We start from the raw sequence: 15268 nt of genomic DNA on the forward strand, positions 1-15268 counted from the left end.
ATCTCCAGTACTGTTAAAAAAAGAAAAAGGGAAAAAACAGTATTACCAAAAATCTTTCATTTTTGTAACAAGTTGCCCATTGTGTACTGTTTCTACTCAGATAACTTTTCAATTTAGCCAGTAAGGAATGACTATCTGAATGGCACATAAGTGTCTCTAAGCCTCCCTGCCCACTGTCCTCATTATCCTGTTACCTAAGAAAAAAACAGAGCACTCTATAATCCCCTTTCTCCTTTTCTATCTTCATTTCCTTGGTAACACTGTGCCTTAGGCCAGACAAATTAAGTGCAAACCAATGTTAGTCTACCAGTATTTTGTGTGTACTGATGAGGAAAATTAGCAAACGGAAAAACAAAACAAAAAACTACTGCTTGCTACAACAAGATGTAAGTATTTTGCCATTTTTTAAATGGTGGTACATGAAATGTATAAACTTAAATGTGCTATCACCATCGTCTCTGATCTCTGGCAATTAGGTGTGATAACCAAAGAAACCAAGGTCATGGTCATTTGAACTATTAGCACACACAATACGGCCAAATCCAAGAATTCAGTGAAGTAAAAAGCTAACACAAAGGGGGCTGGGGATGTGGCTCAAGCGGTAGCGCGCTCGCCTGGCATGCATGCGGCCCGGGTTCGATCCTCAGCACCACATACAAACAAAGATGTTGTATCCGCCGAAAAACTAAAACTAAAAAAATAAATATTAAAAAAAAAAATTCTCTCTCTCTCTCCCTCTCCTCTTAAAAAAAAAAAAAAAAAAAAGCTAACACAAAGGACCATACATGCTATGATTACATATACAGCAAGTTCAAAAATATACAAAACCAATCTATATTGAGTATCCATTGCAGCCTCCGGGGGAGGAAAATGACTAGAAGGGAACACAACGGAGCTTTCTAGAGTGAACGACAAGTTCTGTATCTTATTGGGGTTACATAGCTTGTCAAAACACAGTGAATTAAAAACTTCAAATCTGCGTACTTCTCTGTAAGTAAACGCCACCTCAACTGAAAAATAATCAATTGAGGAAGGAGTTATTTTGGTGTCCTAAACTAAAAGCTCTTCAGCTGGGATAAGCTCACTTCCTGGAGATCTTGAACTTGAAGATCTAACTGAGCAGGTCAAAATATCAGAACCTGGCTCAGCTGCTGCTAAAACAATGAGAAACAAAGTAGAGACCAGTTCAGAGGGTCTCAGTTCTAGAGCCTACTACTGCCCTTCATGCAGCCTCGAACACTAGCACTGATTCACACCTCACACAAGACCACCAATATGGCCAACTAATCACCTCACCTCCAACCCTCCACACATAGAAGCTTACCAAGATCTCCACTGAGCAGCGCCTCCGCCAGGGGCGGGTTGCGCTCCTTCAGCAAGGACAACTCGTGTGGGTTGGCCAGCAGCATGTCTCGGAGCAGGGCAGGGTTGTCCAAGCCCTGAGGAGAGGATGTCGTTTCTCCAGGAGATGAGTGGGGCTGTTGTGCTCCTTGAGGCAGGCGCTGCCGGGGGCTCGATGTGCCAGGCACGGCTATACTACTGAAGTCTATCCGGGGTAGGTCTGCTGCAGGAAGAAAATCAAAAAACCAATCACCTTTATCCAAATGACTCCAAAAAACAAGTACTTAAAGGAAACAGTCAATACTTGCTCAAATGTGGTATGCAGTGGCCAATGGTAATGGCAGATAGGAATGGCTTTCCCCATTGTTTTTTCTCACTTGGAATCTCACTAAGAGTCAACCAACAGGAAAGAATAGAAAGGAGAGCAGGCAATGGTAGTAACCACAAATTTTGGGCTTAAAACTATCTCAGACCAGGTTAACAAGTATTTATTATGTTTCCAGAAAATTAAAGATAGTCTCAATAAATATAATTACATAACTCTGGATGTGGGTCTTGAGAAAAATCCTAGTCTGGTTTAACATGCTTCAAAGAGTTCTGCCACTTGAGGTAGAACACTATACATACCAAGTGAACCGCATAAACACTGGATGCTAAACTCTGCAAGTCTATGTTAAATACATTGATTTGGGGAAGTCCCTCCAACCTACCCTAGGAATTAAACCCAGCAGCACTCTACCATTGTGCTATATGCCCAGTTCTATTTTTCTTTTCTTTCTTTTTTTTTTGAGACTGAGTCTCCCTAGGTTTCAAGGCTGGCCTCAAACTTGCAATACTCCTGTCTTTAGCCTCTGGAGTCACTGGCATTAGAGACCTGAGCCACTATGCCCAATGGAAGAGCTCTTAGTAGTTCTTTGAATTTATACACTCATCTGTACATCACCATTTACTCTTCTCATTATCTTGGAGCTAGTGGGTATAATCACTTTATAGGAGAGAAAAACTGAAGAAAAGGAACTGCACAGGATCTTGTTGCTGGGTCCACCAAAAGCTGTCACAGGTTTAAAGACTACAATTCTCAGGTGCTGTACTCTAGGCTGAGCTGACCTTATTAAAAAGAAAGAGCAGGGCTGGGGCTAGGGCTCAGTGGTAGAGCTCTTACCTCACATGTGTGAGGCACTGAGTTCAATTCTCAGCACTTCAAACAAATAAATGAATAAAATAAAAATAAAGGTCCATCAACAACTAAAAATTATGTAAAAAAAAAAGTGCAGGAGCCCTATTCCTTACATAAAAGACCTACACATTGCACAAAATGTTCAGAAAGAGTACATACAAAGAGACAGAAAGCAGACTTGTGGAGCATCCGGAAAATATGAAAGACTGCTAGTAAGTAGAGGTGATAAAAATGAACTAAAATTACTTGTAGTGATAGAGTGATAGTTGCACAACTGTGAATATACTAAAAACCACTGAATTGTATCCTTTAATGGGTGGATAATATGGTATATGAATTATAAAGCTGTTATAAAAAAAGAAGAAAAAGGAAAAATAAATAAGCAGAGCTAGAATGGGGCAACAAGCTTGAGTAAATCTACATTTTTCAAATTTTTTTTTTTTATTTTGAGGCAGGGTCTCACTAAGTTGCTAAGGCAGGTCAGGAACTTGCGATCTTCCTGTCTCAACCTGCTAAATTGATGAGATTACAGGTAATTGCCACCACATCTAGCTCCCCCCAGAATATATTTAATGGTCAAACTTGTCCAAATTCTGGTGCAAAAGGACCTCAAATACAAAAAAAGGACAGGTTAAACTCAGGCCTAAAATTTTGGCCTTGCAGTATGAGTTCAACAAGCTACTGTCTTCAAATAGACTTCAACTGATGCATATTTTGGAGAGAGAGACAGACACAACAACTACTGAAAACAAACAGCACGATCTCTGTGAGGTCACCAATCTACACCAACTAGCAAAACATATGGACGGGCCTTCTTGGCAGGTCAAGAAATTTTATCTCTACCCCCGTTACACATTATCTTGAGAGTCCACTCACTTCAAAACTATTCTGAAAAACTTGTTTACTTTGTAAACCAGATCCCTCCCACTAACAACATATTGACTGTCTTGTCCACAAGGAAACAACACAGAAAAAAAACAGTGAGTCTCCAGTACTAACAACCTCAACAAATTAACCAAAGAAAGATTTGGTTTTTGTTGATTAGCATACTTGAACCTAGACTACTCTTTGTAAAGTTTAGCAGTAGCCCCAAGGGACTAATGCAATCCAGATCTGAAGAAGTCAGTGCTTAATTGTCTTACACAGCTCCAGTTTCAGGCTGAATGGAAGCACTGTGTTCCAGGCTAAGTCTCATCACCCAAGACTCCTATCATATGTTACCACAGACTTTAAAACCAAGTGACCTGCTGGTTAACACTGTTTAGAGAATGGTGACAGAATATGGAAGAGTGGAAAAAACCAGTACCTCCCAACAAGTAATTCGACACAAGGATCTAATAAACATTTTGTGGATCATGAGTATCTAAGGAAACTATGGATCTTCTCACCACTGAAAGAATGTACAGGTGGATACCCACAATTCTGCCTGTTATTTCAGGGACACAGAAATCTCTAAATCTAAATGCAGACAGCCAAGACACATAACAATTTCTTCTCACATGATTAATACAGTTCTGGTATGAAAGAACCAGAACTTGATGGTTCAGCTGCTTAAAGTTTACCAAGTCTGGTATAATGGAAAAAGCACCACATTTTAATTCCTGTGCCTTCTGCTTACTAGCTATGTAAAATATAAGCTTTTTCTGTTGATGAAAATTGTAAAGAGAGACCACAACCAAGTTCTATGAGTGCATATGAAGCATGGATGCCAATTCCTGCCTGGCTATAAGAAGCTTCACAAAGGCAGTACACTGTTGGCCAGACACAGAGCAGCAAGAGAGAACTAGAATGACAGGCTACATAGTCCCAAATTCCTCCCAGGATAAAGACTATCATCATTGGCAGCAGAATAGAAATTATGATTGATGTATATACATTCCATGTATGTATTATATGTCAAAATACATTCTGCTGTCATGTATGATTAAAAAAAAAATAAATAAATCGTATGGTTTAAAAAAATCCAATCAAAGAAAAAAAAAAAGACTATCATCATCACTGATAACAACAGAAGCAAACATTTACTGATGGCTTGCTACGTGCCAAAGGTGTTATTCTCACTTCAGCTCTAAGAGCTAGAGTTAAGTAATTATGGCACCTTTCTTATAGAAGAGAAAGCCAAATTAGAAGTCAAACCACGTCCAAGGTTATAAAGAAGCAGAGTCAGGATCTGTACCCTAGTAGTCTGGCTCCATGATAAGCCCCAAACTCAGAACCACTATACTCTGCTAACTACTGTTGCTCACGTGAGGGGATGCTAGACAGGAGGCACCATCTTACTTGGGAACTGCACTGAAGGCCGAGGGTCTGCATTCTCCTTCTGTCGTAAAATCACAACGTCCCCATCTTTCAAGCCGTAAGACGCCAATGATCTGTGGTTGTCTGTGAGAGGCCTTTCGGCATAGACGATCTATAACAAGAAAAGATTGAGCAGCATAAAGCACTGGGAAGTAACATGGTGCAAAGCAAAGGACCACCCTTCCCACGCAAGCCCTCTGATGGTTCTCATCCCACCTAAGAGGAAATCTGAAGGCCTTCCTGTCTGTCCCCTAGCAGGCCTCGGGCAGTCTGCCCTTACCTCATGCAGAGACTGCTATTCCTCAACAGGGTCTACTGTCCCTCAGGGCTGTTCCACTTGTTCCTCTCTCCCTTCACTATTTTAGGTCTTGGATAAAATATTATATCTTCAGAACTCTTCCCTAGTACCCTGTATAAAATGGACCCCACCACAGGCTGGGGATCTAGTTAAGTAGCAGAGTGCTTGCCTAGCATGTGTAAGCACCACAATAAATAAATTTTTAAAATAAAATGTACTGTCACCTAATATACTATTAATTTGCTTTCTTGATGTCTTTCTGTTCCACTAAAATGTAAGCTACTTGGGGATGACTTTGCTTCATTGACCATATCACAAATGCTTAGAACAGTGTCTCTTCTACAACTGATGTTCAAATATTTGAATTAAAAGATGAATTGCCTTTGAAATCCTGACCCCTCCCCTCGTTAAGATGGTTTGTAAACCTCTATTTCTAGCCAGTCCTTTGAGTCACATTTTTCTGTGAATTCAAGCATACCTACAGGAATTTAAAAAAAAAAAAGATGAATTGGGGCAGTGGCTGTGGCTCAGTGGTAGCGCACTTGCCTGGCATGTGTAAGGCACTGGGTTTGATTCTCAGCACCACATACAAATAAATAAAGGTCTATCAACAACTAATTTTTATTATTTATTTGTTTGTTTATTTATTTATTTATTGTGGTGCTGGGGCTTGAACCCAGGCCTTGTGCATGCAAGGAAAGCACTCTATCAACTGAGCTAAATATCCAGCCCCAACAAGTAAAAAAATATTTTTTAAAAAGATGAATTTATAAAATAATGAATGTAATTTTAAACTTAATTTTAATTCTGAGCAGGAAGAAAACTGGAATTATTTATTCTCAATATGCTAACCATAGTACTATTAAATAACATGTACTTTTTTTTGTGTGTGTGTGTGGTGCTGGGGATTGAACCCAGGACCTAGTGCATGCGAGGCACACACTCTACCAACTGAGCTATATCCCCAGCTCCATCACATACCTTTTCAAAGTAACTTGTACACTGGCAAGTCTAAAAAGTTCTCAAATACCAGCTTTCCTGCATTCTTTCATCTCACCATCCCCAAAGTTTTATTATAAACATTCTTATGTTTATAAGGGAAAAATAAAAAAGTGAAAAGAAATTCAAAAAGAACAATTCAACATAGGTGGAAAAAAAATCATGTTTTTTATGATATATAAATCAACATTCAAACACTGAAGGCAAAGGCAGCAGGGTGCAGTGGCACAACTCAGGAGGTCAGGGCAGATGGATTTTAAGTTCTAGGCCAGCCTGGGCAACATAGCAGGACCCTGTGTTAATATAAAGTGAAAAAGGGCTGGGGATGTAGCTCAGGGACACAGCATTTTCCTAGCACATACAAGGCCCTGGGTTCAGTCCTCCACACAACAAACAAACAAAATAAAATCTTGAAAGCACAAAAAATATGCTGTGAAAGAAAAAAAAATGGACACAGAAAAGCATACTATAATAAAACCTGTCCTGCATTATAATACTCCAAAGAAGCAGTCAGAATAAACTGGGGCTTTGAAAGGTTTTCTCCTTACAGATCTACTTTACACTGGCCCACATACAAACTGAGGAATTTAAGTTCTCCCCTGGCCCTGCCAATAACCAAAGGGCCTGCCACTCAGCTGGTACAGGCCTCCCATTTCCCATTTGTCAGGCAAGCAGCTGGGCTAGATAATCATTACAGCTGTCCCTTTCACTTCTTTCTGCTACACTATCATGCTACAATGCTCCCTCACCTCTTCTCAAAGCTCTCCTCATAAAATTACCTGGCACAGAAACTAAAGATACAGCATTTAAGCCAGATGCAATAGCACATGCCTGTAATCCCAGTGACTTGGGAAGCTGAGGCAGGAGGATCATGAGTTCAAAGCCAGCCTCAGCAAGTTAGAGAGATCTTAAACAATTCAGTGAGAGACTGTCTTTTAAACACAATTTAAAAAAAAAAAAAAGGAAAAAAAGGGCTCCAATGGTTACATGCCCCTGGGTTCAATCCCCAGTACCAAAAAAAAAAAAAAAAAAAGATACAGCATTAGAGCATTTAAACCAGAGTTGGGGAGTGATTCTGTCTTATCTGCTCTCAGAACTGTGCTGAGCAAAAGAACTAACCCTTCATAATCAAATTCTTCTAGGGGTAAGTGAAAAAACTTTGCAGAACTTGAGGTCCAATTATACTTCATATGTTTCACACAGAATAGAGTAAATACTGTGAGTCTCACCTTCAACCTGAAGAGTAAGACTCCTTAACAGACTGTGGCTGTCACTATCACCCTGGGCATATGCCTCACATCTCACAGTAAAAGTACATCAAGATCAACACATCGTTTGCAGTACAGCCAAGAGTCCTATTATAATTTGTGTGGCATGGAGAAACAACTGTAAGTTAGAAGTGACAAGTGTCATGGGTGAGGTATGCAATAAGGAAGAGGTTACCAGAGATATGCTCCATAGTCAGGCTTGTACTTGGTGGCTCCCACACTGTGAAGCCACTGTAATGAAGTCCCCCAATATCTAGGGCCTACTTATTTATCTTCCCAGGTTCAGAAACACAACTGTCAGTATATGTAGAGATGTGATTGATCTCCCAAGACATGTTCTCAATCTACTGGTAAAAGAAAAATTATTTATTTACAATGAGAAATCAACTCAGGAAGATCGGGAAGACTGTAGGGCTGAGGACAGAGCTCAGTGGGCTTGCCTAGCAAGCATGTGGCCCTTGTTTCCATTCCCAACACTGGAAGAAAAAAAAAAGATGCTGGAATTACAAAAATATTCCTGCACCAGACCACAGACTGTGTGCTACAGTAATGGGACAGTTGAAAGTTGTCCCATGGATGTCTCCTTTCACTCCTGCCTGGGAATATCAGCTACAGTATGTAACATCTGGTGCCCACCCATCTGGCCAACCAATCCTGTTGGATTAAAATAGGAGCCAGTTACCACTGAGTGAACCTCTACCAAGCTAGCAGCAAGCCAGGTTCTCAGCCTCCCACTTTGTCCCCTCATTTGAGTATCATAATCATTTTATGAAGCAGGCATTATTTGTCCCATTTTATGGACCAGGAAACAGAGGCCACATGGCTATTAGAAGTAAACAGAGAAATGGGTATGGAGGTGCATGCCTGTAATGCCAGTAACTTGGGAGGCTGACACAGGAGGATTCCAAGTTTGAAGCTAGCCTAAGTAACTTAGGCCCTAAGATTCTGTGTCCAAAAAAAGAGGGTATATTAGTGTATGGCTAGAAATGTTGCTCAGTGTTAAAGAACCCCTACCAAAAAAAAAGTGAATTGAGATTGGAACCACATCAACTTGACATTTAAGCCTCCAAAAAATAAAGGGTGAGTGTACTTGTGTGTGGCTGGACATGTATAAAAAACCCCTCCTAACCCTAAAACCAAACCCATTCTCTTCTCTAGTACCATAAAACTTCCCAAACATAACCCCAAAGTGAGCTGGTGAATTAATGACTTTAACAAGGGATACTGAGCTATCCATCACCGAGAACCTATACTCTATACTTGCCAGGAGGATCAAAACGCTGCCCTTGCCCTGAATATAAAGAAGCACCTGGGCCAAGCACAGTGGGGTGTGCCTATAATCCCAGCAACTCAGGAGGCTGAGGCAGTAGGATCCCCAAGTTTGAGGCTAGTCTGGGCAACTTGGCCAGACCCTGTATCAAAATAAAAAGGACTGTGGATTTAGCTCAGTGGTAACATGCCCTTGGGTTCAGTTCCCAGTACCAAAATAAACAAATACACACACACACCAGGGATGGTGATAACTCACTTGCTAGCATACCAAGTCTATGGATTTGATACTCAGCACCTGGCAGGAAAAGGGGCAGAGACACTGCCACTTTGTATTCCCATTTTACAAATGCTACACATGGATCCATTGCTGCTTAGTTGCCACAACATTTCCTCAGGAGAGGATATCACTTTTTTAAGGAACAATGAAACTGTAAGGTCCAGACAGACACTAACATGAAGTGTTATTATTCATGGAGTGCTGCTAACACCCCCTATTTCCTAGAAATACAGGATGAGAACCCAGGGGAGGAGCAAACATTCCTTACAGATGAAACAGCAGGTGTGCTCCATTTTAGTCTAAATACATGAGTAAGACAAACTAAACTAAAGCTTAGTTGATTGCAACAAAGAACTACTTCTCAGGAGACTGAGGCAGGAGGATCGCGAGTTCAAAGCCAGCCTCAGCAAAAGTGAGGCTACTGAGCAACCCAGTGAAACCCTGTCTCTAAATAAAATATAAAATAGGGCTGGGGATATGGTTCAGTGGTCAAGTGCCCCTGAGTTCACTCCCTGGTACACTCCCCCCCCCAAAAAAAGAACCCATTTCTTTTTGTTAAAATGGGCTTAAAATTGTGGGGCGTGGTGGTCCACACCTGAAATCTCAGAGGTTCAGGATGCTGAGACAGGAGAATCGCAAGTTCAAAACCAGCTTCAGCAATGGTGAGGCACTAGGCTAAGAGAGAGACCCTGTCTCTAAATAAAATACAAAATAGGGCTGGGGATGTGGCTCAGTGGCCAAGTGCCCCTGAATTCAGTCCCCAGCACCCAATCCGCCCCACTCCCCCCACAAAAAAATACGATTAAAGTGTCTGGGGATGAAGATCAGTGGTAAGAGTGCTTGTTTTGCATGCATGAAGCCCTGGGTTCAATCCCCTGTACTATCAAAATAAATTAAGATTACAAGAAAAACAATTATTTTGTAGCCTGAGTACTAAAGCAAATCTGTGTTTTTAACTAACTTAACAAGCATATCTACTGGACCAATGGTTTCAAATCTCTACCAGCCAAGCCGAACTCAAAGAGCTACAATGCTCAGGACTCCAGTTGTAAGAACATACCACAGGAACTTTATTCAGGTCTAAATCCACAGAAATGGCACAACTGCTAGTACTTACTCTAGAGAAGACACCCTAGAGACTGAATTCTATTCTTAACATTTAACAACAGGTTAATTAATACAACTCCAAACTTTTAATCATGAAGCCAATGTTTTCTGGTCTTATTATTTTTTTTTTTTGGAAGGACTGGGTATTGAACCCACAAGTGCTTTATGACTGAGCTATATCCCCAGTCCTTTTTATTTTGAGAAAGGGTCTTGCTAACATGTTGAAGGTGGCCACAAACTTGGATTGCCTCAACCACCGAAGTAGATGGCATTAGAAGCACGTGCCACACCACACCTATTTTCTGGTCTCTGAACTAAAGCCTTCATTTAACAGAAATCTTTTTTTTTTTAATTTGTTTTTCAGTTGTAGATGAGCACAATACCTTTATTTATTTTTATGTGGTACAGAAGATCAAACCCAGTGCCTCGCACATGCTAGGCAAGTGTTCTTCCACTGAGCTACAACCCCAGCCCCAATTAACAGAAATCTTAGCAATACATTTCCAGCACTAAGGACTGTGAACTGGCCACAAAATCTTAGAATTATATCTGGTGGCACCATAATACTACTACTATGTATGCCCACAATATGCCAAGTTATTTACATATACTATCTCATGCAACTAACAGCCGGTTTGACTTTTTACAACCTTCTTAGGAGGCAATTTGTCAAGTTACTAAAAGTCTTTCAAAAAGTTTTATGCCTTTGACCTGGAGACTTGGTATCAATTTATTCTGAGAAAATAATCAGGAATGGGGGACAAAGCCGATGCATATGGATATTATTCATAACTGCTTCCAATTTTCCCCAGCTCAAAAGTCCAGTAACAGGAAAACTACTGAATAAATTACACTACACCTATATAATGGTGCATTATGCAGGTATTAAGAATTAAATTTGGCCTGGCCTAGTGGCACATGCCTGTTATTCCAGCAACCCTGGAGGCTGAGGAACAAGGATCACCAAATTTGAGACCATTCTCAGCAACTGAGTGAAACTCTTGTCTCAAAAAAATAAAAAGCAGGGGCTGGGGTTGTGCCTCAGAGGTAGAGCGCTTGCTTGATATGTGTGAGGCACCGGATTCAATCCTCTGCACCACAGAAAAAAATAAATAAAATAAAGGTCCATCGACAACTAAATAATATATCTTTAAAAATTAATTAATTAATTTATTAATCGAAAAGGGCTGGGGTTCAATCCCCAGTATAGAAAATATATAAATGCAAAGAATTTGAAATGTTATGGGAAAATGCTGACAATGTAGTGCTGATTGAAGAAAATAAGAAATTATTTTACAGGGACTGGGGTATAGCACTGGTAGAGTGCTTGCCTTGCATGCACAAGGCCCTGGGTTCAATCTCTAGCACCATCACACACACAAAAAAAGTTTAGGACCTATCATGTTTAAAACACACATTAACTATAAAAGTAGAAAAGCTTAGAAAGAAAATACATGGAAAAGTAAACTGTAATTTCTCTGGGTTGTGAGGTAATAAGTGACCATGTTCTTCTTTATCTTTTTCTGTACGATTCCTATACCGTATTTATCAGGGGGAAAAAAAAAAACATGAAAATTACCTGAGAAAATAAACATGCCCAAACTAGTTAAATAGAAAATTTCAGTTCCACTTTTTAAAACAGTGTTTCACAAATCACCAATCATGCTGGATAGAGCAGCACTTCCAGGATCACAGCTACTGCTATTACCTGGCATTTAAAAAAGCCCGAGGGCCCTTCCATTCTGTACATGCCACCTACAGAGGCAAATTATAATGATGTTTAAAAAATACCAAGACACTAATTTAAAGAGAAGCTAAATCCTGATAATTGTTTGAAGTTCACCCAGCCAATTCTGCATCAAAGCACCACACAGAGCCCTGACTGGTTTCTAAGCCCACACTTGTACTGAGAGAGGGAACATGCCCATCTTTAATCACACACAGACATGGAAACGGTTTCTATTCTAAATTTGTTATCATTCCATTGTAACTACTATAATCAGACTAGAGCTGTTAAAAATTAACATCTTTCCAAGGGTATGCTTATGCACAATTGATGCTGATATCAAAGACTAAATTCTAAACCAAGGATGTCCAAAGTGGGGCAGGCATGCATAACAATTCTTCAAGGATATGGAAAGAAAATAAAAATACCAGAATTTTCATTTTCATTTAAGTCATTCTTCCTTGAGTTCTATTCTGTAACTGAATAGTTATGTTGAACAACATAAGATACTACTTCATGTATATTATGCAACTGATGTACAGAGGATATTACATTCGCATACAATAATGCATACATGTTATACAATATAGGATATTATACATACATACAGTGCATAAAATATTAGTTTACATATATAATGTACTATATACATAACAAGAAATATGTTATGAAACATTTTACTACTAGGGATGTGTGGATAAAAATGTCTGGAGAATAGTGGTCTGAACACACAGTGGTAGGTAAGACCAGAAACATCACAAAAAGAGCAGTCGGGCAAGGTGGCAAATGTCTGCAATCCCAGTGGCTCATGAGGCTGAGACAGGAGAATATTGAGTTCAAAGCCAGATTCAGCAATGGCAAGGCACTAAGCAACTCAGTGAGATCCTGTCTCTAATAAAATACAAAAAATAGGGCTGGGGATGTGGCTCAGTGGTTGAGTGTCCCTGAGTTCAATTCCCATACTACACCCGCCAAAAAAAAGGTCCTTGAACAAAACGGAGTCAGGCATGGGAGCGAAGAAATGAGAATGGGGGCTGGTGGTGATTGCACATGCCTGTAATTTCAGTGATTAGGGAGGCTAAGACAGAAGATCACAAATCCAAAACCAGCCTCAACAACTTAGAAAAAAACATAAAAAGGGCTGAGATGTGGCTCATGGGGTGCCCCTGGGTTCAATCCCCAGAACAAAACAAACAAAAAAACAGAGACACAGAGAACAGAGACAGGTAAACAGACTAGAAAGGGAAAAGACACCCTGGAAGGTAAAGGGCAGTTGTGGGGTGGATTCAAACAAGTGAAGAGGATTTGTGGGGAAAACTATAATGATGTTTACTTTTATGATTTGCCCAAAGGAAATGACTCAAGTGTCTAAGGTGGATCCTGTTCCTGCCTGATGGGCAGGCCAGTGAAAGAAAACCCACCACCAGACATCTTAAAATAGATACTATGTTGTCAGGTTACAAGGGAGCCAAGAGCACAAACTTGAAAAACAGGGACTGTTTACAGTTATCTAATACAGGCTTAACATTAGCTGGAGCCCAAGGATTCTAATATGCTAATTTGGCTTGGGAAAAAAGTAAATGCAAAAAATATAAAATTGAGAGGAAGAATTTAGAGTTAACTTAATTGTTCAACTAGTAAGGAATTCCTAAATTTCCAAATTGGCAGAAGACAATGTCTGCCTTGATCATACAATTGTCTTTCAACGTGACACCTTTTTTAAAATTCCCTTAAATTTTTGTTAAAGCAATCTCAAAAAGTGCAGTGGGCTGGAGACATACTTCAGTAGTAGTTTGCTATGAGTGAGATCCTGGGTTTCATTCCTAGAACTATATCTCCCCACCCTGCCCCCCAAAAGTGAAGTTACAACAATCACTCTCTCCTGTCCCAAAACCTAATAACAAAATTGATTACGCCTTTTTTTTTTTCCACTTCCCCTACAATTGGTGGTTACAATCAGGGTAATGTAACTAGAGAAAAAAACAACTAAAACAGAATTAAAAAAAAAAAAAAGAACAAAAACTGAAAAAAAGCCACCTTCAAAAACTTAAGAATTTATTTTCCCAACTTGTCCTCTTTTTAAACTGTCCTTTCCTGGTTCTTCACATGAGAGATGCATTGCAGAAACTGGATCCTGAGTTTCTGTGTATTAACTTTTTATAGAAAGGGGTGGGAATACCCAAAATCTTAGTTTCTTTGTAGCACTTGCCAGAGTGCCCATTTGAATGACACCTTGGGCCCTGAAAGAAATTTGTTCTGAATAGGTTTATACCAGGGTCTAAAGTTCACACTGTGTAAAGGAATCCTACTTCTGAACAAAATATTGACACATTTGTTTACCATAAGTCAGGGTAGAACAAGCTGTGTAGTTGGGCAACAGTTTTTGGAACTATTTCATAACTGTGGTGGGAAATCAAGATTTATATTCTAGGGCCTTGGAAGACTTGCATTTCCTAATGTTTGGAATATGTCCCCCAAGTCCCACTTTATCAAGTCAGAATCTCAAGTGTTTTCCTGTAAAGGCTTCAGGAGTTCTTGTCACCTACTGTTTCTCACCTATTCTGCTTGATTAAGACTATTGGTAGCCTAAAAGCATTTTGAGAAAAAATTACTTTGCATATTTTAAACTATAAAAGGAGCTGAACTCCTTTCCAGAAGCAAGATAGGGAAATGAAACCAAATCCCACTGAGAAGATACCAAGGCCATTTTCAATCTAATATCCTTATAAAGCACAGAGCTTTGAACTGACCCAAACCGAGCTGTAACCTGGAAGGAGAGACTTTGGCTTACTACCAAGGAAGAAAGTAGAGAAACAAATGACCCGAGTTGAACCAAGGATTACTTTCTAAAAAAAATAATAATTCAACTCAAAAACGCATGCGATAGTGGGAGGAAGCATTTCCAAAGACCTCAAAACGAGGTAGTGAGTCTTAAAAAACTTTTTTTTTTTCGCTGCCTCCCCTAAAGTGCCAATCAGTACATTTAAAAGCAAACTGCGTATATTCAAGCAGGAACCCTCACCCCACCCTACCAAATAAATTTAAAAAAATAGATGGAAAAGTCTACCAGTCATCCAAACTGGTATTTCTGGTTGGGGAAGCAGGCTGTATGAACCCTGCTTGCAATCCCAAGGGCTTCTGCTTGGGTCCACGGCGACACCCCAAACTCGGGGTTAGAAAGGATGAAGAGGCCACAGAGCCAGAAGGTGGGGAAGGCTGCCCGGCAGTCCACGTGCCCCTCACGCCGCAGCTGGTGCGTCCGCGGCCAGGTCCTCCCTTCCCTTGCCCGGCCCGCACCCCACCCCATGCCGCGGAGCCGACCGGGCAGCTACGGATTCCAGCTCCCTCCCAGCTGCGGGGGCGAACTGGGCACCGCCGTCCGCGTTCCCCCCACCCAGTCCTCCACCAGCAGCAAGGGGAGCGCGCGAGGCCCCGAGGCCGGGAGGGCCAGCTCCGGGGCCGCCCCGCTCGCTGCCCGGCGTACCTGGCTCTCGGCGGCGGGGAT

General features: G+C 40.6%; 1 protein-coding gene across 1 annotated transcript in view; it reads right to left on the reverse strand.

Annotated features, from left to right (window-relative positions):
* Ddi2 (DNA damage inducible 1 homolog 2) overlaps positions 1 to 15265 on the reverse strand; it is a gene marked incomplete at its 5' end in the record, with an annotated part of 51361 nt that extends 36096 nt beyond the window's left edge. Inside the window, 3 exons of the mRNA XM_048782720.1 lie at positions 1325 to 1564; positions 4799 to 4928; positions 15248 to 15265. Of these exons, the coding sequence (XP_048638677.1) occupies positions 1325 to 1564; positions 4799 to 4928; positions 15248 to 15265 (388 nt within the window). The remainder of the gene's footprint in view (positions 1 to 1324; positions 1565 to 4798; positions 4929 to 15247) is intronic.
* Positions 15266 to 15268: the final 3 nt, after the last annotated feature.

The sequence above is a fragment of the Marmota marmota genome, unplaced genomic scaffold (genome assembly GCF_001458135.2).
Source record: "Marmota marmota marmota unplaced genomic scaffold, marMar, whole genome shotgun sequence".
Lineage (NCBI taxonomy): Eukaryota > Metazoa > Chordata > Mammalia > Rodentia > Sciuridae > Marmota > Marmota marmota.